Source organism: Anabrus simplex, chromosome 14 (assembly GCF_040414725.1).
Source record: "Anabrus simplex isolate iqAnaSimp1 chromosome 14, ASM4041472v1, whole genome shotgun sequence".
Classification (NCBI taxonomy): Eukaryota; Metazoa; Arthropoda; class Insecta; order Orthoptera; family Tettigoniidae; genus Anabrus; species Anabrus simplex.
The window spans coordinates 36,814,525-36,839,144 of NC_090278.1; the positions used below are offsets into that span (position 1 = coordinate 36,814,525).

Sequence of the window (24,620 nt, forward strand, 5' to 3'; positions counted from 1 at the left end):
ACTGGAGAAAATATAATTTTAGCCATAGCAGAAGCGAGTTGTTCAGATAAGGGAAAAAGAGTGTCCCATATGCTGTTAAAATGGGATAGTATTTCAGACATTCAAATACGGAAAATTCCGTTTAATACAGGACAACCCTACTGGCCATGCCCACCAGTTCATTTTTGAATCTTTCAGTTATTCTGTTGTTTCAATGTCCAAAACTTTGAATTGTTTAGCAAAAGAAGTTTATCTTCAAAGTGAGAACTGGTACTAAATTTACTATAGTAGATGAAATGCAACCTTGTGATATACTTTTTAAAACTTTTGGTGATGGTCAGTAGGCTGGCTTAAACATCAGCCAATACGGCTTCCGCTCACTCAACAGATCAAAATACAATGGCAACTATAGCTTTACATAGGATCTTTGTACCTCATCTTTACAAGAGATGCAGTGCTTTTACTATATTCTAAGAGGCATATAGAATTTTAGCTAGGATTATTGATCCGCACTGTCGGCAGGCCTGGAGATGGTTATCCATGGTTTCCCATTTTCACACCGGGCAAATGCTGGGGCTGTAACTTAATTAAAGCCACGGACACTTTCTTCCCACTGTGACAGTGCAACGTAAAGCAAATTATAAAAATGGGTTATTGATTGTTTAAAAATGGAAAAACCATCAGATAATCCAATGATCGTTAATTGAGGTTCTACTGTTCTCAATTTCTTTAATAATACTGCAAAGGACTATTTCAGATAGTATTTATTCTCTCTTAAGTATTACATTGTTAGTATAATAATATTGTCATAACCACCATCATAGCAATAATTTGTTTCTGCAATATATATCAAGGAAAATTTTCAATTAAAGAAATGAATAAACAGGTTTTTGTTGTTGTTCTTGTTGCTGTTGCTTGGTATGTTACAATTGTCCAAAAGCATATTTTTCCTTCTCTTTCTTTTTTTAAAAAAATCTCTCTTATATTTTTGGTTCAATTAATTTCTACAAATGATGAAGTCTTTTTTGTTTCTTTTATAATTACTTCCTTTCTTTCATTCGCTCTTAAATATTTTTTTCTCTCAGAAAAATGCATTCATGGAAGAAGTTTTAGAAGAATAGAGAGAAACACAATGAAGATAACACAAAAAGGATTATGAAACAAAGATTACATTTCATATTGAAATTAACAATAAAAAAAGGAACATATGGCATTAGTTTGGATACACTACATTTTGGGATTTTGATATCTTAAAAAAAACTTTTTATATATATATTTATATATATTTACTATTTCTTAATGACTAGAGAATATATGTGTAGGAAGTTCATGGTACCACTAATGTCTATGTAGTAAGCAATCAGAGCTTCCCTTTGCCATTACTTATGTCTAACAAGAATTGGCAGGTAAAAAACGAGGTTTTCATAATTTAAAAAAATACATACCATACATATATATATATAAGAAATGAGTGAAAACCAAAATAAATATGTACATTATAGCTCATATTTTTGTTTCTTTGAAAAAATAAAATTAAACTACATCAATACGTTGATTTCCCATAAATTATTAGGTTCTTTTCTGTTTCATTTTTGTTGGGTAATAATTGCAGTTTGTACCAATGAAACAAATTGGAGAATAGAGAAGCAAAAAGGGCATTCGTACTAATTAACCCCCTTGGCAACAATTTTATGACCATTTTTCACCATGTTGCTTCTTAAAATTTTATTCTGTATACAACAATAAATAATAATAATAAATTTCTTCTTCTTAAATAATCAAAGTTTTGTTCTTCAATAAATTATTATAGTAGTAGTAGTATTTATATGGTTTTTGATTTATTTTTATTATTTTCTTGATATATTCACCGAAACGTTTGGAAGGCTTGTGAATTTTTTTCATTAAATATAAGAGTTCAGTTAATTTGATATTTAAACTTTCTTAAGTTCTTGTTGGATTCCTTTCCCTAATAATGATAATAATAATATTATTATTATTATGAACGTTTATGTACAAAGTATATTTTTTTAATTTAATTTTTATAACTTTTTTTATAGAGCATGATGCACAAAGCATAATTCACACACACACACCCACCCACACCATCATACACAGTATAATATATTTTTCTCGATAAATGTTCATTTGTTCATTTTATGCAGTATATGTATATATATACACACACACACACATACGAGTTTTGTTACATTTATTTATAGATTTCCTTTCTTCTTTGCAGTCGGCAGCCAGATATTTATATATAATATAGTTTGGACTTGTGTTTTTTTGTTTTTGCTTTTTTGTTTTAGAGAGTCTTTAGTGGCACCCATTTCCCACCCAGTTTTCTGCTCTGCTTTTTCTTCATCATTAATAAAGCCTTTCATAGTTTATGGAGTCCTTTTGATAACAAGGCTATATTATATATATATAAGAGTAATATTTGTTTCTTTTCAAGCACAAGAATGCAGCAAGAGCAAATGTCCCATCATTGCAATACATTATATAAAGTTAAAAAAAACTGCCCAATACCTTGTCATAGTTAAAAAAGCACATCATAAAACCAAAAAGGGAGTATATATTATCATAATATTTTTACAGCTCAGATGAGGAGAGCCTAACTCAGCGACCACTTTCTTGTTTCGTAGCGTTTATTTTTCCAAGAACTTGTTTTTCCACACGCTCACTGTTCATCATTGTCGAAGTCGTCGCCGTTGCCGACCACTACGTGTAACGGAGTTGCCGTTGATGCCAACGCTCTCCTCTGTGTCGTGCTTTCACTGTAGAGAGAAAAGCAGACAAAAATTAACATTTATGCAGACTAAATAAGATAAGGAGGAGGAAATAACACTGTTAATAGTTATTAAACTAGAAATAAAATCAACAATAAAGGGTGTATCAAAACTATAGCGACAAAATAATCAGGGATGCTCTTCGTGTTAAGAACAACGATGCAATTGGATTGATGGGGAAAATTTTTATTTTTGAGAAAATTAGGTATCTTTGTTACTTCCAGGCACGCGACTCAAATTGACGAACTTGCTATGCCAGAGCACAAGCTGCTGCCGTGCTTCAGGGAAGAGAAGGAAAGAGGGGAACTGGGGCGTATGATGGAGACAGAGATAATGCAGGATTGTCCTTGTCTCTTATATCTGAAATTAATTTCCTTTTATTGATTCGTATTAATGAGTGACTATTTTCAAGTTGTTGTCTCTTACATGCAATATCCACAGTTTGTTTACACATAGTACAAGAACACACTGTAATTAAGACACACTCATCAGTCTACAAATGCACCAGATCATTTCTCCTCTGGTCTGTTGGTCAGAGTAATGTTCTTTATCATTTAACCTCTTAACATAGCAATTATTTACAAAATTGTGGTTCTTTATTACCTAATTTTTTGTTGTTAAAATGGACTCTTTATTGAAAAACAGTGACAGTGGTAACAATGCTACATCGCACTCCTTACACATGTACCTGGATTATTTTCGTGCCTTCTTTCCTCTCCATTTTCACCTAACAGATGAAGTACACTTAGATAGCTATAAATATGGAAAGGCCATGAAAACGAGCTGCCTGAGACACCGACATCCACTACGGTTGAGTCAGAGACATCTTTTGGTAAAAATAGGAAACTGAAGTAATAATTTTATAAATATCTGGCAGAAATACAGAAAAACAACAAGAAACGAGTATATTTGGGCCTTTAAATTAGGTACCAGTCAGTGAGCTAAGAGATAACATGCTGTCGCGCCACGATTGTGTATTCGTTCACTCACAACATTGTAAATGGAATGAAATACTGAACGAAGGAGACAATTACAGTAGATGTTCAATATGACCCCCTTCCACTTTGATGCACAGTTCACAATGGTGTAATAATGACCTTTGGACTCTGTTGTGTCGCGAACGACCTGGAAAGCTGGCTGTATTCTTGGTACAAGTTCATCTTCTCTTTATATGGGGTTCATATAGTAGTCACAAACTGTACACTGCCTACCGGGGCTTGGAAGCGACTATGCAAAACAAATGAGAAACTTGTTCATTCGCACCGAGCATTACCTCTGTCTCCCTCTTCCCTTCCCTTCCCTTCCACAACAACAGGCAGCGGCTGGCTCTCTGGCACAGCAAATGCGGCAAGTCCATCAATTTGTATCGCACGCCTGGCAGTAACAAAATAACCTCCTCATTTTCTCAAAAATGAAACATTTTCTCTGCCAATCCAATTCTTAACACGACATGAAGAGCACCCCTTATTTTTTTGCCGGTAATACATGCTGCATATTCAGTAATATTATAAAATGTAACCATTCTGACAGTTGATAAGAAAGTAAGTCAAGATTCTACAAGGCTTTACATCCTTTAAAAATCTTACTTTTACTATTTTAGATTCATCTGGTGGATCACATCTTCCTTATTCTCTCTACCAGTTTTCATGCAAAAACATACATTATATGTTTTTAATGGCCTGGCACTTACATACGAGTGTACCGGCTGTACCATTCGCAAGGTACTGTCATGTCTTGACATGTATGACAATTATAGTACACAGACACAGCAAGAGATGTCAGTGTGCTGAACAGGTACCAGGATGTGATGAGGTAGGAACAGAATGTGTACTTCAAACTGACTGAATATTGTAGCGATTGTTTGGAAGTTAAAGACTGGGGAATTTTATATCATGTTTGTATTTTATGTGTATGAATTGTGGAAATATTTAATTTTGATATGTCTTTAAGAGGGGTTGTTGTGAAAAATTAAAGTAAGATGTAATAATTAGGAAACACACGGTACCACACGTGCCAGATCGGGATGGGATATTTCCGGTTTCATCACATTGCAGCAATTTTGAAGTTTCTGGATGCTACTCGATGTTCTTTATCAGATTTTAGTCCTGGGCCCCTATTGGTAATTATAAAAGTTATTGTGATTGACGGACGAAGGAAAATACGGACGCTCATTGGTCGTTACTATTTCCTAATTTCCGGAGAAGAGCTCGTGGGTAACGCCAAGCTCCGCTGAGCCGTCTTTGAATAGTGACCAGTGAAGGGAAAGGTTGCCTTTTGCAGGTGACGGGTGTTCTTGGCCCCTCCAACAGGTAAGCACTTAGTTGTTTTTCATCTTTCAGGTTATCTTGAAATGTAGTATTCCGTTTAATTTCCTTTGCCGGAGCTTACCCGTTTTTTCCTTCAGTCGTCAAAATTTGCGTAAAGTGACTTAGCCTTCCGGCAAGTCGTATCAGTTTTATGTTAAGAGACAGTTCCCACTTCTTTGATTTTGTAAATTAAATAATCAACGCCTCTCGATGTAATCGTAAAGTGTAAATTTCCCCTTGGGACTGTCTCATTTATCCCGTTTCATCCTAGTGTATTCCCGTTTAGGACGGGCACCCTTTCTCACAAGTGTTTTTGAGGGGGTTGCCTCCTAAAGGTGCCCTGCACTAGGATAAATATTTTAAAAGTTGTTCTTTTTTTTTTACATGTACATAATTATGACTATAATGTTACCTTCCTTTTTCTTATGTCAGTATTATGTGATTTAAATGTTTCGCCATGAACAGTGGAACGCAGTGTGAATGTTCAGACCTAAGTTTAAATAACCTAAATTCTACCCTCGGGGTAAATTGTTATTGTGAAAAACTATCTTCGAGTTGTAAAGATATTTTGTTGATTATTTGCGCTCTAATTTGAATATAAATTATTAAGTAAACTTTAGAATCACCTTTGATTTTGCTTCTTCAGCATTGCCAATACCTTTCACCGCCTGGATGTGGTTCCCAGCCGCTTTCCCAATTATCCTTTCTTAACCGTCATGTTGGTTAACCTGTTTGTTATTGTTTTCGGTGCTTAATGTGTGTATGGTTTCAATTCCATACATATTATTATCATGTCTCTTTGCGTTAATTAGTGTTGTTGTGAAACAAGGTGGTTGCACAATGGTAGCAAATAATAATAATAATAATAATAATAATAATAATAATAATAATAATAATAATAATAATAATAATAATAATAATAATAATAATAATAATAATAATAATAATAATAATTATATTTTAATATATTATTAAGAATAATAATATTATAATAATAATATATTATTATTATTATTATTATTATTATTATTATTATTATTATTATTATTATTATTATTATTATTATTATTATTATTATTATTATTATTATAAACTTTTAATTGTAACCTTATTACTTATCCTGGAGGTTACAAATGTGATAGAAATAATTTTTTACAGTTTGCTTTATTAGATACTAAAAGTTTCATATTGTTTCCGTATCAATTTCACTAAACATACGATGAGAAGTTGCGTGCATGTGGGGTAAGGGGTGTGGAGAGTAAGCATGGCTGCTGTGCATGCGCTAATCTCAAGTCTCAAGGCTTGACAATAAACATCGGTTCTGGCCGCAGTGATTCTTGTGAACTAAGGTGCTAATGTGAAGTTTCAAATTGGTAGTGGAGTTGTGCTTTAGTTACACATTTAGCGTAAGTACTGCATAATGTACAGGCATCTCTTTTACTCGTGCTGTACCTACAAGCTTCTCCTGAGACGCAGATAGTATACTATTGTTAAGGATCCACCAATTCAGTACACTATTTAATCTGATAATCTTACAAGGCTGATATCTTTTATCTGACCAAAAAGTGTATTGATTTGGTGGATCCATAACAATTGTATAAGTCTGTTTTATGTTGCACTGACACAGGTACGTCTTACGGCGACGATGGGAAAGGAAAGGGCTAAGAGGTGGGAAGAAAGTGACCATGGTCTTAATTAAGGTACAGCCCCAGCATTTGCCCGGTGTGAAAATGGGAAACCATGCAAAACCATTTTCAGGTCTGCCGACAGTGGGGCTCGTACCCACTGCTTGGTCATAGAAAAGTCGTGGAAGCTGTGGAAGGATTACAACGAAGAGAGAAGTTCTGGCAAAACCATGAAGCTAATGGTCATGGTGCCTTACAATGTCAGAGGTCACAGAGGCACAACGATGACAGCAAGTACTATAGAACCTTCCTGGCCAGTAGGGACAAAAGCCTGGATCTTTTCAACAGATTCATCCTTTCCCATGACACCACCAAACAGCACGCATCAAGGCTGTAAGAGGAAACCTCAACATGGGAGGTGGGAAGTATTGGAACATCCGCATCCTACCGGACTTGTCTCCATGGGATTTTGACCTCATCCCCAGAGTGAAGGAACCATTGCATGGGAGGCAGTTGGGACATGAGAGGACACTGACAATGCACAGGTGCCAACTATTACGGGTTGTCCGTAATTATCACGGATTTCGCCTCACGATTATGGCATTGTGGTCAAAGGGAAAATTATTACAGAAAAGCAACATTAACACAAACAAATATATTTCTATGGAAAAAAAAAAGAAGGGAAGATGTTCAATCCTTTCCAGCATTTCTGCTCAACCTTCCTTGTTTCAATACTTGTGAGTTAGCAACGATCCTTATATTCGATGGTCGCTTCCTTTTCCTACCCATAAGCGTTGTGAAATTCGTTGTGTGAATGACAGAGTTACTTTGTTCTTCTCCACTATAATGTAATGTTGTATTTACAGAAATGAGGGTTAGATTAAGCACATTACAACTGGAATCACTTATGGTTCAGAAGACGAAAATGTCATCACAGGGAAAAGGAAGTTTCAAGAATACCTTCATGAAAAGCAGCTGCTGGGTGCGAAACAAGTTACGAAGAATGTTTTATCATTGATTAATAGGCAGTGAGCAAATTTTATTGTGTAATATGATATACTTTAGAAAAGATTGCTGTCAGGAAGGGAAAAGGGGGTATCATTATCGAGAAGGGAGGAATATGCTTTTGTACATGACTTGTAAATTTCCTAAGGGGAGAGGGTGATTACTGATAACCCACTTCAAAGGTTGGCACCTCTGACAATGCTGTTAAACGTGACAATGCAAAATTCACACATGGTGAGAAGACTGGTATCCAACATCTTTCGCATCATAGGCAACAAGTTGTGGACAATTTAGGCGACTACTTTGAGGGTTTACTGTACAGGATACTTCACTCTCTGAGAATAGACATTATGTAGCACAAGTATTTCATGGCTGGCAGTTTCCTCGTCTACATTCTACACCTGGTAAACCTACTGGGCATTATTTATGCATACACTCCCTACTCCCATTTGCCTGGTGCAGGAAAGAAATAGTTACCATGCTTTATGCCCCAACCCTCATATATTTGCAAGCATTTGTGTGCCTCAGAAGCAGAGGAGGGGGGGGGGGGGCATTGGCGGCGGCGGGGTGGCGGCGGTGGTGGTGTTGTTGTGTGAAACTGTAGTCTACTCCTATCAAATAGCACAAAGGCAGAGAATCTTAAAGTGGAGTCCACAGATACTTATAAGAAAAATAAATAGTATACCCCGTCATTTTTGCAATATTTTTAAGTTCTACTATACTCTGCACTGTTTTACTTCTAAATTGACTTTTTGGCCAATTGTTTCAAACAATATTCTCGTGTGTCTGTTAGGTCATCAGCCCAGAGGCTGGTTGGATCCTCAAATAGCACCACTAAAGGTTATGCGGTTATAAGGAAACCCCAAAAACCAATGGCAGCACCAAAATAAGGCGTACTAGGCAGGATGAGGAGTGAGCGAGTTTGCTATTGCTTTCCTCACTGGGTCAGAAAGTACTATTGTAGCACGACTGACCCTATGAGCAACACCGTTCATAACACTCAGATGCACTAGTCATGCTCTGAATGTCATTACTCAGCACTACCCACACCCCCAGCAACTTCCATATTGTCACAGCCATAGATGTTGACTGGGACTTCGGTGGAAGCTACACTTTACTCTGGCATTTTGTACATTTTGTACAAATGTTACTCCAGCAACATCGAGGAACAAGTTAAATGTTCATAACATAGGCAATTATCAACTGTAGAAAATTGTTAATATAGTTAACGAAGTTTCAACGACAACCGTACAAGTCAAGCAACATTGAATCAATACAATTAGCCAGATCTCAAAAGGTTTTTTAAAGTAATTTTAAAGGATGTTCACCAGATGAGTTTCGTCAATAAAATGTTAGATAGATTTTAGACAAATATGTTTTAACCTAAAGACATAATTGTATTGTTATATGACTTGTAAAATATTATAGGATTTGTCAATCAGGTTTACAAGCATAATTTAATTCAATAGAATAGATTCATGATCTTATATAACCTTAAGTAAATGGTAATTGGCTGATGATGCTCACGAAAAAGGAGCGAAACCTGTACCATATCAACAACTTAATAAATATGTAAGTTTTTATTACATCATTATTGTATTGAATAGGTGGTATTTAATAAAATTATAAATCACAAGTAGATCTTCAATACAGACAAAAAAAAATGAAATTTATAACCTGCAATAAGTGGTATGTTCCGAGCTGTCAGTGGAGAGATGGCGAGGAATGACATTACTAGACGAATAAGTTTGAGTAGTGTTTTTAAAAGTATGAAAGATCACAATATGAAGATAAAGTTGGAATTCAAGAGGACAAGTTGGCGCAAATATTCGTTTATAGGAAGAGGAGTTAGAGATTGGAATAATTTACCAAGGGAGATGTTCAATAAATTTCCAAATTCTAGGTAAAAAACAGATAGGGAATCTGCCACCTGGGCGACTGCCATAAATGCAGATTAGTGGTGACTGATTGATGATAATACCCTTTTCACCGTATGTCTATCTTTGGTTTAAATATTTTTATGTTTGTCAGTTTCTTTACATTTTCTGTTTTGTTTTGCAAATTGTCCAGAGTTTTTTCTAGTTCTTCCATATCCTCTCAAATTTTGTTAATCCATCCTACTTGTTGCTTCAGATTCCAGAGTCTCTCTATAATTTTTCTTGGTAATCTGGTTTCTGGTGTCCTCATAATGTGACAAAAAAAGAAATTATCTTCTTCCGTATAGTGTCTGTGATAGGCTCCAATTCTCTGTACCCCACTTAATTTGGCACTACCCACCATTGTCCATCCTTTGATATTTTTTTTATTTATGCATGCTCTAGCTATTCTTCTCTCTATACTTGTAGGATTTTGTCGATTCTGAGTGACTTTAAAACGAGTTTTGTTTCCATATGTCACCTGTGGTTCAACCACTGTCTTGTATAATGTTTTAATTTTGTCATATAATTATCGAAATAATTTTCTCTATTTTCAGGAATAAGATTAAAGACAGGTTAAAGACAGTTATCAATGTACGAGGGCAAGTCAATAAGTATCTGCAATTTTGCTCTAATTGTCTTTAGGTTGGCTCTGTGGCGTTGTGTGCTCACCAGCCGCTAGATGGCACCATTGTCTACGTCTGTGGTAGGTTTCACCACTTTCAGATCAGTATAGCTTGCGCTGTTGTGACGTGAACACGGCCGCGCCACTCTCTGTTTGCACCAAGGATGAACAGTGTTCCGTAATCCGTTTTTTTTAGTCTGAGGATGTACCAGGAGCGGAAATTCATCGAACAGTCACTGTCTGTTATTCAGGATCATATCACGCACTTGTTCAATATTGACATCGGTTACGGCTGCAGATGGACACCCAGATCTTTCCTCATCCTTCACGCTCGTGCAACCCCTTTTGAACTGTTCAATCCACTGGTAAACACTTCAATGTGGAAAAACATTGTCCCCGTATTGTGCTGAAGGTCTTCTTGTTCTTCAATATAAAATGACTTTGTTTTTGTAGTCTTTTTTTAAAAATAGCATCACTGAAAATTTTTATGGCAACCATTCACAAAATATTCACTGCTGAAAGCATTTTGCTCAATTTACATTTATTTTTAACAGCAACGGGTGTTTAGTGTAGCATCTTAAAAAAGTTTAATTAAAAGTTCGTGAATAACTTTCTAACTAACTTTCAGCTTATTCCAGTTGTTCCTGGGATTGACCACGATTCAGGCCCAGCAGCTAAGCCACTGAGATAATCGTGCTGTACCGAGCAAGTAACTGTGCGGTATCAGCTTGCATTCAGGAGATAGTGGGTTCAAACCCCACTGACGGTAGCCCAGAAGATGGTCTTCCATGGTTTCCCATTTTCACACCAGGCTAATCAAGGGTGTCCTTGGACTGAAAATTTAGGAAGCTACTGAATTAAGGCCATGGTCACTTCCTTCCCACTCCCAACTATTTCCTGTCCAATTGTCGCCATAAGACCTATCCGTGTCAGTGTGATGTAAAGCAAAGTGTGAAAAAAATATATATATATAATTGGGCCCCCAAAAATTTTTTGTAAATAATAAAAAAAATTATATCTCTTGATAATTATAATAAATACTGCAGCAATTAAAATTACTGGGAATTTTGGGACCAACATTTTTGTACACGTTTACTTCTGAGGGTTAAAACATTTTCATTATTCATTAATTTTAATAGAAAAGAGTTTGAAAAGCATTTACTATTAATTGATTTGCAGATTCTAAATTTACTGTGTGTTTTAGCACTTTATATTGTATTTTCTAACCTTTAATTTTATATAATCTATAGATCTACAAAATTCACATCCTTATTGTGGTGAAAAGTAAGGAGCTATTATGGCATTTTCAAATGGTCTGTTGAATTTTTGGTCTCAGAAAATTTGCAGTCAATCAAGGGTGTCCTTGGACTGAAAAGTTAGAGAAATACTGAACTAAAAGCAATACCTATGTACAGTAACTGTAAGAACTTCAAACAAACGAGCAGTATAGGAAGAAACTAACTATTATCTAAATCAGAACATACTAGATAAGTATGACTCATACAGAAATCATGCCAAAGTAATTCTATCAAGCTACTCAGATTATTTGCTCAGAAATAAAGGTTTTATGAATCTTCAAGCTATTACTTTAGTTGCCTAATTGTCAGAGACTTAAGGGACTACTGCACCTAGTTCCAAGCCAATATCCGTAAACAGATTGCTGCAGAGTCCCATAGAAGTCTGGGTGGGGAAATAACTACATCATGCACAACTATGAATATTCACCCAAAGAAGCTTTGGCCAAGGCACAGAAGTTGCAGAGGGTATAGTCAGCTGTTGATCTGGTTTATAACTGAGATATGGCAAGCATCTCTTACACTTTGGCAGGTTAGAGTTTGTCAACATGGAAAGGTTATTATTTTTTTACAATTAGCTTAACATTTGCACCGACACAGACAGTGTCTTATGGCCATGACAGGATAGGAAAGGGCTAGGAATGGGAAGGAAGCAGCCGTGGCCTATATTAAGATTCAGCCCCAGAATTTGCCTGGTGTGAAAATGGGAAACAATGGAAAACCATCTTCAGGGCTGCTGACAGTGGGGCTCGAACTCACTATCTCCCGGATGCAAGCTCACAATTGCGTGCCCCTAACCGCATGACCAACTAGCCCAATGGAAAGGTTAAAGGAGCACGTTAGGCACCCTATGGCCTTTTCTGGTGGGATGTAATGTTTACAGTGCACTATGTCTTCTAGTATGCACAAGAATAAATTTGTTAATTTCATTGATCTGTCTCAGTCTCATCCTTGGCTTTGACAATATGAAAGTGACCAAGGTATGAGCGATGTTAGTAATACCATTCCTTATGAAGCCAGTCCCTATGAGCAACTGAAAAATGATCTTGATAATGTTGTGAGATGGACAGTAGGCAATGGTATGATGATAAACGGGGTTAAAAGTCAGGTTGTGAGTTTTACAAATAGGAAAAGTTCTCTCAGTTTCAATTACTGTGTTGATTGTGTGAAAATTCCTTATGGAGATCACTGTAAGTATCTAGGTGTCAATATAAGGAAAGTTCTTCATTGGGGTAATCACATAAATAAATTGTAAATAAAAGGTACAGATATGTGCACACGGTTATGAGGGTGTTTAGGGGTCGTAGTAAGGATGTAAAGGAGAGGGCATATAATTCTCTGGTAAGACCCCATCTAGAGTATGGTTCCAGTGTATGAGACGCTCATTAGGATTACTTGACTCAAGAACTCGAAAAAATCCACAGAAAAGCAGCCCGATTTGTTCTGGGTGACTTCCGACAAAAGAGCAGCGTTACAAAAATTTTGCAAAGTTTGGGCTGGGAAAACTTGGGAGAAAGGACATGAGCTTCTTGACTAAGCGGTATGTTCCGAGCTATGAGGGCGCAGAATGACATTAGTAGATAAATAAGTTTGAATGGTGTCTTTAAAAGTAGGGAAGACCACAATATGAAGATAAAGTTGGAATTCAAGAGGACAGATTGGGGCAAATATTCATTTATAGGAAGGGGAGTTAGGGACTGGAATAACTTACCAAGGGATATGTTCAATAAATTTCCAACTTCTTTGAAATTATTTACGAAAAGGCTAGGAAAACAGGAGATAGGGAATCTGCCACCTGGGCGACTGCCCTAAATGCAGATCAGTAATGATTGATTGATGAATGGTGCAAAAATATCACTCATGGGGTTGGTTGATGAGTGCATTTCAGTGGGCTTTGCAGACTGATATGTAATAGCAACTTCTGGCCCGGTGAGGAGAGCAATAGAAAACTACCTCACTTCTGTCATTTCCCCAGTACACCTCTTTAGTGACACCTAGGCTATCTACGAGAGGTGTTGGTGGAGCTGTAGAGGATCAAACCAGCTTTCAGGGTGAATACCCAACATACTCTTTTACTATCATGAGGGCAAAATTATGGTTCAAACCCAGCCAGTAGAAAATTTGAGCCATTTATGGCGAAGATGCTGTTATCGATCGGACATGCCGAAAGTGGTTTCCAAGATTTCAGTCCGGCAGACTTACAAGTCTCTGCAAATAAACTCAGCCTTGTGGATGGGGTTAACTTCCAATAAGTAACTAGGGGAACCTGACCCCTTCAGAGCGCATCCCCACGGGGTTCCCTATTGGGATGATTTTTGGATCCGCGGACCAACAGGTAGCCCTATTCCTGGAGGCTTTAAATTGTTGGGACACCCTCTCTCAAGGGGTCATAAATATGAAGGTCCCTAGCACAGGGTGATGAGTGAAGACCTCAGTGGTAACTACAGTGGAGCAGGAGACCTATGGTGCAGTGTAGAATGTGGAGGAGGTAACCCAATACTCGAGATAATATCATTTAGGTAGCGTCTGTACTCCAGGTTAGGGGCAGCTGAATAGAAACCAGAGAAGGCAACGGGAAACCACTCTGGTTATATTTTCCCCAGGATATCATTATGGATAGTTAATCAGGCAAAGGCCCCTAGTCCTGGGCAGCCATTAAATGGGGAGGGGGTGCTAACAATCTCCTGGTTCAGTGAAGTGAGATTAGCAACATGGAATATGAGGAGTTTGTTCATGGCTGGCAAACTGGACAATACAATTAAAGAAATGAAAAGATTAAAGATTGTTGTTCTTGGGATAAGTAAATTAAGATGGCAAGGCAGAGGTGCATGTAAAAGAGATGACGGGAATTTATAATACTATGACAGTCCTGACACTGACAAAAATCACTGTAATGGTGTAGCGATGTTTGTGAAGTCAGAAATTGTGAAACATGTCACCAATTTTGTTCCAATATCAGATAGACTTATGCTCTTACAACTACATGGTCACCCTTTCCAGATCAACATAATACAAGCATACGCTACCACAGCAGATAAAACAATTATGATAATTAGGTGGTGAACTTTTACAAAGAATTGCAAAACATCATGAAAGCAATGAAAAGTGATAATGTAACAATAATAATGGGAGATTTCAATGCAAAGATCGGAAAAGGACAAGCGTGGCGATTTGGTAGGAAATTGGGGACTTGGTGAATCCAATGATCATGGAGACAGGTTGTATCAGTTCTGTCAAGAAAAGTACAGTAAATGGTCATCACTAATACATGGTACCAACTTCCAGACTGTACATTGTACACTTGGATTTCACCAGGTGATAATGGACATGACATTCCAAACTGCAATCAGATTGATTATATCCTCATCAATAAGAGAGTCAGGAACTTTATTAAAATATCCAGGGGCAGATGTAGGTTCTGATCATAACCCACTAGTTGCTGATGCAGAAATGAGATTAAAAGTTTTGCATAAAATCAAACATCCAAGTAGAATAGATGTGAGGAAAATACAGAATTGTCAAATAAAACAACAACTTCTCATGAACTCAATGAAGAACTAAAGCAACGAGCATTTAACAGTCAAGAGGTAGAGAACCAATGGAAGGAAATAAAAACCACTCTCCTGACAGTAAGCAAAAAACACCTTCAGCCAGACAATAGAAACAAGAAGAAGAAATGAATGACAGAACACATACGGGATTTGTTGGAAAATCAGTGGTAATTGATTGGTTGATTGACTGAGTAATTCATTGATTGATGGCATCGTATTAAAGGATGGATGGATTTGCCAAAGCTGTTTTTGTGTTGTTTGAGTCATCAGTCCATAGACTGGTTTTATGCAGCTCTCCATGCCACCCTATCCTGTGCTAACCTTTTCCTTTCTATGTAACTATTGCATCCAACATCTGCTCTAATCTGCTTATCATATTCATACCTTGGTCTACCCCTACTGTTCTTACCACCTACACTTCCTTCAAAAACCAACTGAACAAGTCCTGGGTGTCTTAAGATGTGTCCTATCATTCTATCCCTTCTTCTCGTCAAATTTAGCCAAATCGATCTCCTCTCACCAATTCGATTCAGTATCTCTTCATTCGTGATTCGATCTATCCATCTCACCTTCAGCATTCTTCTGTAACACCACATTTCAAAGCTTCTATTCTCTTTCTTTCTGAGCTAGTTATCGTCCATGTTTCACTTCCATACAATGCCACGCTCCACACAAAAAGTCTTCAAAAACATCTTTCTAATTCCGATATCAATGTTTGAAGTGAGCAAATTTCTTTTCTTAAGAAAGCTCTTACTTGCTTGTGGTAGTCTGCATTTTATGTCCTCCTTACTTCTGCCATCGTTAGTTATTTTACTACCCAAGTAACAATATTCATCTACTTCCTTTAAGACTTCATTTCCTAATCTAATATTTCCTGCATCACCTGCCTTCGTTCGACTGCACTCCATTACTTTTGTTTTGGACTTATTTATTTTCATCTTGTACTCCTTACCCAAGACTTCATCCATACCATTCAGCAACTTCTCGAGATCTTCTGCAGTCTCAGATAAAATAACAATATCATCGGCAAATCTCAAGATTTTCATTTCCTCTCCTTGGACTGTGATTCCCTTTCCAAATTTCTCTTTAATTTCCTTTACTGCCTGTTCTATGTAAACATTGAAAAGGAGAGGGGACAAACTGCAGCCTTGCCTCACTCCTTTCTGGATTGCTGCTTCTTTTTCAAAGCCCTCGATTCTTATCACTGCAGACTGATTTTTATACAGATTGTAGATAATTCTTCGTTCTCGGTATCTGATCCCAATCACCTTCAGAATCTTAAATATCTTGGTCCAATCAACATTATCGAATACCTTTTCTAGATCTACGAATGCCATGTACGTGGGCTTGTCCTTCTTGATTCGATCCTCTAAGATCAGACGTAAAGTCAGGATTGCTTCAAGTGTTCCTACATTTCTTTTGAAGCCAAATTGATCTTCTCCCAACTCAGCTTCAACTTGTTTTTCCATTCTTCTGTAAATAATACGTGTTAAAATTTTGCAGGCATGAGATACTAAACTAATGGTGCGGTAGTTTTCACACCTGTCAGCACCGGCTTTCTTGGGAATAGGTATAACAACATTCTTCCGAAAATCGGATGGGACTTCTCCTGTCTCATACATCTTGCACACTACATGAAATAACCTCGCCATGCTGGTTTCTCCTAAGGCAGTCAGTAATTCAGAGGGAATGTCATCAATTCCAGGTGCCTCGTTCCTATTGAGGTCACTCACAGCTCTGTCAAACTCTGACCTCAAAATTGGGTCTCCCATTTCATCAGCATTAACAGCCTCTTCATGTTCCAGAACCAAATTATCTACATCTTTGCCTGTTTTTAGTAAACTCTTTTACTGTATAGTTATGGACATGGGTCCAAAAATGATTTATTTCCATGTTAGAACTTATTTTCCACAATTCTATATTGTACATTAATAATAGGAAATATACAGGTACAAAACATAACACATGAAGCTCTTTATGAAATGTTCAAAATGCCCTCCATTACCATTGCCACATGCATCAACCCACCAAGAGTGATCCAGAATCCGATGTGATGCTAACAGAAGTATTTTGAACATTTAAGAGTTTCATGTGGTACATTCTGTTTTCTTTTTCCACATCTGAGGAATGTGTGCTGAAAGTTTGGCCTACCTTATTGTAATGTGAGGTGATGATGATGATGCTTGTTGTTTAAAGAGGTCTAACATCTAGGTCAATGGCCCCTAATGGTAAGAAATGGGACAAAAAATAATGACAATTTAACCTTTTCATTGCTGAGATAAATTCTCTTTTGTAAAAGCCCTGTGCTGAATTATTTTTAATAATTAACTTCAATACATAAGAGCCTCCATGGCTCAAACGGCAGCGCGTCGGCCTCTCACCGCTGGATACCGTGGTTCAAATCCCGGTCACTCCATGTGAGATTTGTGCTGGACAAAGCGGAGGCGGGACAGGTTTTTCTCCGGGTACTCCGGTTTTCCCTGTCATCTTTCATTCCAGCAACACTCTCCGTTCTCATTTCATAGCATCTATCATTCATTAATAAATCACTTTGGGAGTGGCGACCCCATCGTACTAATAGCCTATATCTGCTTCATTCATTCCATCCCTGATCTGGTCAATGACTGGAAAACAGGTTGTAGGTTTTCGTTTTCAACTTCAATACATAAAAGTCGGAAATAAGATGGGAAAAACCAGAGGGTTCTTGCCTGCTTGTCATATATTTTTATACTAAATATGGAAGGTCCTAAACTGATTTTTCTAACACAAAGTTAGCTATATGTTGCACAGGAAATTCAAGGTTGTCCAACATAAAAGGCCAACAACTGAACAAAAATCGAACTAATAATTAAAAATAACAGTAAAAAGCTCGACTTACATGTTTCAGTGGCTACAAGTGGTCCTAACTGTCCACTAAACTGAAGACAATAACTTCAGGGGTGTCTAAAATGAGTAAAAAATGTATCTACATTTTACGGTAAAATATTATTCAAGATAAAATACTGAGAATGCATTAAAAATTCCTATACATCTTGGTTTGATATCAAAATAAAAAATGGTCCAGACCAGTTAATCAAGGATTGTACAAAGCTGGTAATTCCAAAACTGTGGGTAGCCTACATTTTTTTCAAATTGCATGTCTTCTTTGGAAGTTCATCTCCTTCAGTACCTTACTAGGGTATGGTAGTTTCCGAAGCAGGGGTGTACACAGAGTCCAACGTCGCATTTTTCACACATATATCTACTTTCTTTCCTCTTTTTCTCATCAAGCGTGGTGTTTGAACACACCTGGCAGGAAATTTCTTCTTCGGGGGTGGGTGGTGCAGGGGAAGGAAAATGTCTCTCTGTCAGTCTAAGCGGTTTGTCCCTGGCTGGTTGGACAACTTCTGTACTTTCATTATAATCGGTGTCATCATCATTATTCTCGAAATCACTAAAATCGGAATATTCATCTTCCGATTCTAATGTGGATAGCACTCTTACAACCTCGGATTCGGTAAGATCGCGCGCTTTACTGGCGGTCGACATACTGTAGCTTACTCATCCCTGACGCGGGCCTCACTGCTAGCTTGCACGCCGGGAATACCGCAGAGCAGCTCGTAAAGAAGAGTGTCGTATTTATCTCAATAGCTCATGAATGAATCAACAGATTGTCATTTCATAAGCTCCTATCTACTGCAGAGAGATGCGTGCATCCGCCCACGGAGTTTGAATGACTTCTTATGTCAACATTGGGAGTATTGCGTTGATAAAGTCAGAAGAATGTCACGCTCGCAATATTGCGAGCGCAGCAATGTAAAGGTTAAAAGTCCAAAATTCATCCACTGACCAGAGTTCAAAACGTGATGATGAAAAATGAATGGATGAATATGAATTTAAAATAATCAGTGGAACCAACTCACAATACTGAAAGTTAAAAATAATTCCAGAATCAATCCACTGACTAGAATGCAAAAAGACGACCATGAACAATGATTATGCCCCACTTCCCAGAAGCTTTCTTAAAACAATAGTTTTACTGACCAAGGCACAATCTGGAATTGATGATGCTTGTTGTCTAAAGGGGAGCAAAATCCAGGTCAACAGTCCCTTATAACGGTACTTATCACCAGTAAAGTAGAATCATGGTATTCCTCATGTTGCGGTACTAATCAAAAGTAGTGAAGACTCGCAGTATTCCATACATTATGGTACACCTTATAAGTACTGTACATCACACAGGTAACACAAACCTATGGTGTTTCTCACATAATAGCGCCATTCATAGGCAGTGATACAGAAGTTGATTCCCATAGGAAATCTGAAATATTTGTCCCGAATGAGTAAATTTATAGAATGAGTTAGCTGGAAAATTTATAATGTCCAATAACGGACCAACTACAATGGTATTATTCATATGCAACACAAACCCATGGTGTTCCCCACATAGGTGTATTAATCACGGGCACCGATATTCCCGTGGTATTTCTTGCATAGTGGGGTCTAATCACAAGGGACAGCTGCCTCTGTGGATCCGTGGTAGAGTGTCGGCTTCCGGATCCCAAGATAGCGGGTTCAAACCCGGCAGAGGTAGTCGGATTTTTGAAGGGCGAAAAAAAGTCCATTCGACACTCCATGTCGTACGATGTCGGCATGTAAAAGATCTCTGGTGATACATTTGGTATTTACCCGACAAAATTAATTCAATCTCAGCCATAGACGCCCAAGAGAGATCCGGTTTACTCTGTCTGCCATCTAGCGGACCTAGAGTAAAACGGAACGTCGAAATTGACGAGCAGACAGCCAGATGGCGTCAAATCGAAATGTCTGCACACGGTAGCTGAGGCCATATGATTATTATTATTATTATTATTATTATTATTATTATTATTATTATTATTATTATTATTATTATCACAGGGGACACAGATCCATGGTGTCACTCATATAGTGGTACTAATTACAGGTACAGGCAGTGAACCACACTCTGTTGCTACTAATCACAAACTTATAGTGTGCCTAACATAGTGGTACTACTCGCAAGTAAAGATGACCCATGGTGTTCTGCATGTGATGGTACTAATCAAATGTAGTTTCATGGTTCTAATTCAATCATTCCTTGGTTGCCTCTTTTAGTCGCCTCTTACAACAGGCAGAGAAAACCGTGTGTGTATTCTTTGTCTGCGTCCACCACCCACAGGGGGTTGCAATGTGAGGAAGCATCTGAAGGTTACATTCTGTGCTGAGACATTTGAATGCCACATGAGCTGAGTGAACATAATTTGGTACAGTGTGTGTCTATCTGCAATTCTTTGTTGAGACGTGATCAACATGATCTTAGGGATGAGGAGTGGATTACATATGATAACACTGTGAAACAGAAATGCTTGTGGTTATAAACCAAATCAACAGCTGGCTATGTTGTTATACTCTTAGGTGTGGCGATCCCAGCAACCTCAGCTGTGCAACTTCATCAGGCAAATATTCATGATAGCGCATAATAAACTTATTTCTGCACCCAATATAACATAAGTAGACACTGGACTATAAAATTAGTTCCAGGCTTTTCTGTAATAAAATAGGATTCTTTAGGGGATTGTCTGAATGATCTTCTGGTCTTTGGCCTATTTATGCACAGTGCCATTCATTCAGCACGCAAAATTTTAACTATAATAACAGGATTAAATCTTGTCCAAGAAAACATGCAAGTTTGTAGTCTTAGCTTGCATTGAACATGCTGTAAATTTGCACAGTAGTTCAAACTTTAGAAACAAGTTTGTGAATTAATTTGACTGTAAACCTTGCAGTCTTAAGCTACAAGACCTACATTTCTATGTAGAAATCAAACTCTCCACTTAAAAAATGTTGCATGCAATGACTGATACTGGATCTTCAGTTGAGCTGGTTAGAAACAATGTATCCAAGCTATCATGCCCCAATTCAAAGTTTATGACACTAAATGTAAACAGGTTCTTTGTAAGATTATACTTATGAAATGGCACATGTCTTTTAGTGCCTGGAGTGTCCGAGAACATGCTTGGCTCGCCAGGTGCAGGTTTTCTGATATGACGTCCATAGGCGACCTGCACATCGTGATAAGGATGAAACAATGATGAAAATGACACGTACACCCAGCCCCCATGCCAACAAAATTAATCAGTGATGGTTAAAATTAACCAGTGATGGTTAAAATTTCCGACCCTACTGGGAATTGAACCTGAGGCCCCTGCGACCAAAGGCCATCACACTAGCTCTTTAGCCATGGAGCCGGACATTATACTTATATATTGCATGTACAGTGGAGCCTCCGTGGATCAGATGGCAGCGCGTCGGCCTCTCACCACTGGATACTGTGGTTCAAATCCCGGTCATTCCATGTGAGATTTGTGCTGGAAAAAGCGGAGGTGGGACAGGTTTTTCTACGGGTACTCCGGTTTTCCCTGTCATCTTTCATTTCAGCAACACTCTCCATTTTCATTTCGTAGCATCTCTCATTCATTAATATATCACTTTGGGAGTGGCGACCCCATCATAATAATAGCCTACATATATGATTCATTCATTACATTCCTGACCTGGTCACTGACTGGAAAACAGGTTGTAGGTTTTTTCATTGCATGTACAGTATACACTCTATTACTGTTAATGACCAGACTTCCGTAGGTATTGGCTTAACTAGAGCTGCTACGGTAACAGTATGAAGTAGGTCCACCCTTCACAGTTACTACAGCCTCTACCCTTTTAGGAAGAATTTCCACTAAGTTTCAGTAGATGTCTACAAGTATTTGATTTCCATTCCTCCCGTGACCTGAAAAACCATTCTGTAGCTGTTTTGGGGTGGTCAGGTCTGACTGCCAATCGGTGCTGTAACTCATCCCAGAGATAATCACTTGGGTTCAGATCAGGACTTTGGGGTGGCCGTTCAATTGAACTCACTCCCATTTCGACAAACTACTCAGTTATGTCCTCCGCTTATTGAATGGCACACTGCCATGTTCAAAATTAAAAGCACCACTTCCAAATTATTGCCAAAGGGTGGGTAGAGTAGAATTGTCCAGTATTGGTTGAATCTACATTCAAGTAGGACTAAATAATTTTAACATGTGCAATACTCAGGTTATGTATAAATCATGTAATTTTTATGTTATATCTTCTTCAATTATGAAGATTTAGTGGCTGATGATGCTTCAAAAGAGCTGAAACATGTACTAGGTGGTTTGAAAAGTTCTCGGAATGTACTAGAATTAAGTATCTTACCTCGGTGGAACTGCTTTTATTTTTCAACATAGTCTCCCTGTAGACTAATGCTTTTGGTCCAGCGATGTTACAATGCCTTGATCCCATCTCGAAAATGAGATTCCTCCAGGCCTGCAAAATACCTCTCCAATTCGGCTGTCAGTTCTTCCCTTGTAGAAAATCTCCGTCCACCGAGGAAAATTTTCAGTTTGGGGAATAGATGAAAGTCTGATGGTGCCAAATCAGGTGAATAAGGTGGATGTGGCAACAATTCGTACCCCAGTTTATGAAGTTTTGCCATGGCAATAACACTTGTGTGCAGCGGAGCGTTGTCCTGATGAAAGATGACATTTTTCCTTGCCAAACCAGGCCTTGTTTCGCGTATCCTTTCTTGTAGTTTGTCTAGGAGGTTTGCATAGTATTGCCCCGTAATTGTTTGGCCAGTAAGAAGATAATCTATCAGCAGAATGAATTTTGCATCCCAGAAAACTGAGGCCATGACCTTTCCGGCCGAACGCACTGCCTTTGCTTTCTTTGGTGGTAGTGAATCAGCATGTTTCCGCTGTTTTGACTGCTGTTTTGTCTCTGGGGTATAGTAGTGGACCCAAGTTTCATCTGTAGTCACAAACCAGCGTAAAAAATCTTGTTGGTTGCACTGAAAATGGGCCAGACTTTGTTCGGACATTTCCAATCTGGTGCGTTTATTGTCCAATGTCAAGAGCCGCGGGACCCATCTTGCGGATAATTTTTTCATACCCAATTCTTCATTAAAATATAATATACCCCTTCATAAGACATCCCTAAAGCTTCAGCAATCTCCCGCACTTTCACTCGATGATCCTCCATGACCATTTTATGCACTTTTGCGATATATTCTGGGGTCGTAACACTTTTTGGCCGTCCACTACGCGGATCATCATCCAAGCTCTCCCAACCAAATTTAAACTCACTGGTCCACTTGGCACCAGTTGAAAATGAAGGAGCAGAGTACCCCAGTGTGTTCTGAAAGTCGGCATGAATTTCCTTCGCTTTCATACCTTTCTTTACAAAGTATTTAATCACTGCTCGAATCTCAGTTTTTCCATTGTCACAAATCACTACGCGGGAACAACAACAACGAGTCGTCACTACCACACTCCTGCAGCTAGAGAACTGACGTGCCACGTGTTCACTCACAAAGGATGTGTGATTATTGCGCGGGAACCTCGTTGCTCTAGCACTGACAACTAGCGGTGATTCCGAGAACTTTTCAAACTGTCCTCGTATCAGTATCCATGTAATACAACCTAAAGAAATGATTAAATTAAAAAAATTATTGAATAGTATTGAAGTATTGAATGCAATGAATAGTACTGGATGGTTCATGGTGTGGGTTATTGTAGTCACGTCCTAGTTCGTGAACCATGGGCGACGGTTGAGAGGCCTAGTAAGTGGTCCTGAGAGTTGAGATACCAGTTGCTATGGAATGGGAGTGGGCATCTCGGACATATTCTGAGTCATGCCCCTCCTTGTGCTCAGGCGGCTAGGACTATACAATCCACCGGTGGTCCATAACCCGTTAGAGGAGAGATCCTCACTTGGACTATGTGTAAGTAGGGTAGCATCCTGCTTCATGAATTTACCAAGCTCAGAACATTTTAAGCAACCCTTGGACCTATGAGAGTAATGGAGTCCCACCCCCATTTGACAGGTGAGGGACTCCTTGGAAACAACCTGGCGAATGAAACAGAATTCGATGGAGAGCTATCAATATTAATGGGGCTTATGGAAGAAAGAAAGTAGAACTGGCTGAGTCAGCAAAGAGGATGCATCTGGATGTGCTAGGAGTAAGTGATATTCAGGTAAGGGGAGATAACAAGGAAGAGAGAGGAGATTATAAAGTGTACTTGATGGGTTTTAAAAAGTGAAGGGCAGAGTGTGGGACAGGCATTTTCATCAGGAATACTATTGCACGCAACATAGTTTCTGTTCTGTTAGACACCTAAATGAGTGAATGATGTGGGTAGATTAGGCAGTTGGAGGAAGTAGGTCGAGCATTGTCTCAGTATATTCACCATGTGAGGGTGCAGATGAGGATGAAGTTGACAAATTTTATGAAGCATTGAGTGACATCACAGCCAGGGTCAACAACAAAGATAGGATAGTGCTAATGGGCAATTTCAATGCGAGAGTTGGAAATAGAATTGAAGGATACGCAAGGATGATTGGTAAATGTGGGGAAGATATGGAAGCTAATAGGAATGGCAAATGTTTGCTGGACTTCCGTGCTAGTGTGGGTTTAGCAGTTACGAATACATTCTTCAAGCATAAGGCT

At 38.2% G+C, this 24,620-nt stretch overlaps 1 protein-coding gene across 1 annotated transcript in view; it reads right to left on the reverse strand.

Annotated features, from left to right (window-relative positions):
• Positions 1 to 734: 734 nt before the first annotated feature.
• The window catches only part of Rim (Rab3 interacting molecule), a 738,199-nt gene continuing 714,313 nt past the window's right edge, over positions 735 to 24,620 (reverse strand). The window contains exon 24 of the mRNA XM_068230365.1: positions 735 to 2,756. Within this exon, the coding sequence (XP_068086466.1) occupies positions 2,754 to 2,756 (3 nt within the window). The 3' untranslated portion in view covers positions 735 to 2,753. The remainder of the gene's footprint in view (positions 2,757 to 24,620) is intronic.